The sequence below is a fragment of the Cynoglossus semilaevis genome, chromosome 5 (assembly GCF_000523025.1).
Source record: "Cynoglossus semilaevis isolate Cse_v1.0 chromosome 5, Cse_v1.0, whole genome shotgun sequence".
In the NCBI taxonomy this organism is placed as follows: domain Eukaryota; kingdom Metazoa; phylum Chordata; class Actinopteri; order Pleuronectiformes; family Cynoglossidae; genus Cynoglossus; species Cynoglossus semilaevis.
This window is the reverse complement of record NC_024311.1, coordinates 17,133,576-17,138,081: the sequence shown is the minus strand read 5'-3', so window position 1 is coordinate 17,138,081 and position 4,506 is coordinate 17,133,576. Positions and strand designations below refer to the sequence as shown.

Sequence of the window (4,506 nt, the reverse complement as noted above, 5' to 3'; positions counted from 1 at the left end):
CCACAACACAGCGCCCCCCCCCGCCATTAATCTGCGGTTGGTGTTGGTGTTGGTGTTGTGTTGTGTTGGTGTTGTGTTGGTGTTGGTATTGGTGTTGGTGTTGTGTTGTGTTGGTGTTGGTGTTGGTGTTGGTATTGGTGTTGTGTTGTGTTCTCACCTGGACTCCTCCAGCAGCAGCAGGAGTCGACAGCGGGGGGTTTCGGTGGCAGCTATGTGGCCCAGCGTTCCAAACACACGTTCTGCAGCGATCACGTCGTTCATGGTCACCTGAGGGTTGACGCACACATGTCAATAAACGTGTCAAAAGTCTGTATTAAATCTTCAGTATAAGTCGGTCTCACCTCCTGGCCGTTGATCTTCTGCAGGTTGAAGTGATGGAGGCGGTAAACGGCAAAGGAACGCCACAGAGACAGACTGACCACTGGGTTTCCCTCCGGCTGGACGGTCAGCTGCTCCAAACGTCTCACCTGAGCCAGCGCTGCTAACTGTGGGAGGCGGCTGATGTTTGTTTCCAAGAAGATCAGGTGCTGCGGAGCAATAAAGTCATCAATGTCTCAGGAGGCAGAAAATGTTCCTACCTTGAATATGATGCACATTATTAGAGTTAGTCACTTGTTAAATAGAGTACAGAAATGAATGACTCAACTATTCAATCTAATCTAATCTAACCGAATTATATATATATTATATCATTAGTTACCTTTTAATTGAGTATTAGAAAACTTTAGACGTCCCAGAAAGACTCAGTAGTTTGTTTTCATAAATGCTATCAATCAGAGAAAACCTTCCATCACAATCAAAACGTTCATGTATCTGTTCTGCTTCACTGAACTGAAGCCCTGCAGCGACTGCACCTGTGAATTATTGAACTGAATGATATATTCAACCCTCTCACTGTTTACTTTAACATTTTCACAACTCATTAGTGATGGATTGCATTAGAGTTAGTGATTTGAGCATTAACTCTATTTTTGTTACACACAGAAAAGACACAATTAGAGAAAATAAAAAACCCATGATTACCAATAGATTTGGAAATTTGACCCTTATTCGTGGCAGTGTTGGAACAATAGCATCAAAATTGACGTAGCGAAAGGTTATGACGGTGACAGCACCAGCAGTCTGGACTCCCCATCCCCTCTCCAGAGCCTCCAGGGCCCCCAGTCCGAACAGTCGCAGGGTGTCTCCATCCAGCTCCGCCAGGTGGCTGTCGGACATGGACAGGCTCTGAACGCTACTGTCCACCAGCCTATAGAGAGAAATGAACACAACAACACTTTTTTTCTGATGTATCAGTCCACATTACATTATGATAAAAATGATCAAACATATATGACCTGTTGGTGAAATAGTCAGCTGACACTTCTCAGCCAATCTCAGCCACTCTTGCAACTGTCTGTTAATGGACACGTCATGTCCCGACAAGTTTCATAATTGGAATTTTTATTTTACTCTTGGTTACAGCAGACTGTAAATAATGGATGGATGGATGGATGGATGGATGGGTGGATGGGTGGATGGATGGATTAAGAAACACAAACAAATGGAAAATAACAGAATTCCATGGAAAAAATGAACAGAAATACTAAACAGTCTGTCCTATATAACCTATTGATTCCAGAATTGAAGCCCCAACCCTCTGGGGGTAAAGCAACTGCAGTACCAACGGAGCCACAGCCTGTTCAGACATGTAACCACTGCGTTCCTAAGATACATTTTAATTTGCATTTGAATAAAAGCAGCAGTGGCTGTGAGAAGGTTGGTAATGTAAAGAAAATCCTTAACTTCTGTCAAATCCAGGACCATGCTAATGTCAGCTAACGCTAACTGAAAACAAGGACGTCACATACAGTATAGTCCAGCCCCTGTGTGTACTGATGTCAAATCACTGTTGTTGTAAACAGATAAGGTTAGGAAAGCTGGCCTGGCCTTCACCAAAGAATGTCTATAATTTATGTCATGATTTTTAACTCCTTTAAAAAAGCCATGTTTTCAGTAGGAGCGAGCTTCCATTTCCCAGGCTGGCTTCCCAAAGAAAAGAGGCACCAGACTCTGAATCCCAATTAAATCATCAGGACATGCTCCGCCTCTAAGATTTGGAATTGTCAAAGCCAATAAATCAAAGTGAGTGAGGAGGCGTGCGGGAAACGGAGTGTAACACATAGAAATGTCACATGAAGAACAGGGAGTGACTCCTGTTGGCCTGGACCCACGCCACCAGCACACTCTGTGCGCCGTGTCGCACATTGTTTTCCCTGTAATCACAGCTGAACGGCTGCCAGGTCAGTCGGAATCCTCCTCCGACATGAACCTAGCAACAGAAGCTGCGAGAAGACAGGAGCAAGGTCGGGAAAACCGAGGAGAGAACCCGTCATAAATTCACTGATCCCAGCTAACACGTCTCCGACCGCCTTAGTGCGTTACTCTTTAAGCTGCATCGACAACAGCATTCAATCATGTCACAGTCAAAAAGATGAGAAGTGGATCATGGACCATATGACTGACAACTTCAGACCAATGAACCATATACGGCCTGTGAGCCATAAGTTTGGATGAACCTATTTTAGTGATGTTGCTTGAAAAAAAAAGCACAAACAAGGGATTAATAATAACAACAATAATAATAATAATAATTATTATTATTATTATTATTATTATTATTATTATTATAACCTACCTAAGACGAGGGCAATTGGGCTTTTGAGGTTTGGAGTTTGATTCTGCCTGAAGTTTTTTTTTTTTTTTATCTTCGATGTACTTTATAAATTAAATATTTTGGTTGAAAATACTGTGTTGTAGCATTTGTCTAAAAACGCCTGAGCAGCAGACCAATGGTTAGTTTGCAGCTCAGAGAAAAGCACTGATGTTTGACTTCCTGTCGCTGAGCCGATCCAGATGTGCGGATGAGTCAGGTTCACCCCCTTAAACTACCGGACGAGAAGCAGGAATCCGTAGAGATTCTGAGGTAGAAGGATTATGGATGAGCTGTAACAAATGACGCTTCGTCCTTTCATTGTGCAAGAGATGTTTGATATTACACAACAGAGGACCAGAGGTGTTGACATAGAAGCTCGAGACCAGAGGAAAACATCTATTATCTCCATATCTACATCTGTGGTAAAGACAGATCAAACCACAGACACCAGGAGAACCTTAGCTGCTGCTGCTGTTCCAGGCTCAGGCCTGGACCGTCTTTATTTCTCCAGGTGAAGTTATTGTCATTGGTAAAATAATCTGGCAGGATAATTTCCTAATCCTACTGCAGGCAGGGTGAGCTGCCTCTGAAATCATGACGGTCCTTCAGAGACAGGCTTCACTTTCATCTCAGCCCCGCCCCTGCATGTGTCATCCTGAGCTGAGTGTCGTTCCCTGAAAGGACTGTAAATCAGAGCTCAGCTCTCAGACCAGACACACAGAGCAGCCAGTTGATTTAGCACCAGCTCATAGACCTGTCTATTGTAGACCCAACACAAAGGTGACAATTCTCTGTCGCTGCAGGGATCCAGTCTCTTCAGGATCATCTCTCAAAGTGTACGACAAACACTAGGTTCTATTTTTCCTCGCACATGAGACATATTTTCGTATGGTTAAAAAGCTGTTTCCCTGTATTTAGGAAGAAAATTCACATAATCATTCCCTACAGTTTTTTTGGTGTTGGTGTTGTACATAATCATTCCCTACAGTTTTTTTGGCGTTTTCAGCCTCAGAGTGAGGCTGTTATTTTTTATTTTTTTTTAGAACTTGTCTATAAGAGGCGACTACACTGGCTAAACTCTCCAAAAACCACGAGGTCAAAACCTTAAAGCGATTTGCTAACCTTTATCCCCATGTGTAAAGATGAGGAGCTGTGATCAGACAGACGGGTCAAAAGATGAAACAGAATCCACAACACTGTGTTAGATACGCTCAAGATGTCAACGTGATGAAGAGCCAGTAGCATAAATCACTTGTCAGTGAAAGCATCACAGCACTTTTTTACTACAGGTGAAAGGTCAAGTACAAGTCTGCGACCTTCACGAAAGATGAGCGAAGGCAAATTACTGCTGGTACAAAAACATAGAGTTGGAGTCAAGGGAAGAGATTAGATTTTTGTAATAAACATGTTTAGCATTGATGCTAAATTGACCTTTAATTGACCCTCATTGATCACAGCGAATACTAATGTTGCTGATGGCAAAGAGTCAGTGAAAGCATCACAGCACTTTTTTACTACAGGTGAAAGGTCAAGTACAAGTCTGCGACCTTCACCAAAGACGAGTGAAGGCAAATTACTGCCGGTACAAAAACAGAGTTAGAGTAAAGAGATTAGATTTTTGTAATAAACATGTTTAGCATTGATGCTAAATTGACCTTTAATTGACTCTGCTCACACTCTTGTGGCAAAGAATATGAAAAAATATTGTCATTTCATAAAGTAGCCGCAAAATACCCATAGTATACATTTAAGTTTTATCTCAAAACCTGGGCTTCATTATGGATCAGATCACGATCAGTCTGTAACATCAT

General features: G+C 42.3%; 1 protein-coding gene across 1 annotated transcript in view; it reads right to left on the bottom strand.

Annotated features, from left to right (window-relative positions):
* lrrc49 (leucine rich repeat containing 49) overlaps window positions 1–4,506 on the bottom strand; it is a 37,370-nt gene that overhangs the window by 4,507 nt on the left and 28,357 nt on the right. Inside the window, exons 15-17 of the mRNA XM_025055880.1 lie at window positions 1,024–1,249; window positions 342–527; window positions 158–267 (exon numbers count right to left, since the gene is read on the bottom strand). Of these exons, the coding sequence (XP_024911648.1) occupies window positions 158–267; window positions 342–527; window positions 1,024–1,249 (522 nt within the window). The remainder of the gene's footprint in view (window positions 1–157; window positions 268–341; window positions 528–1,023; window positions 1,250–4,506) is intronic.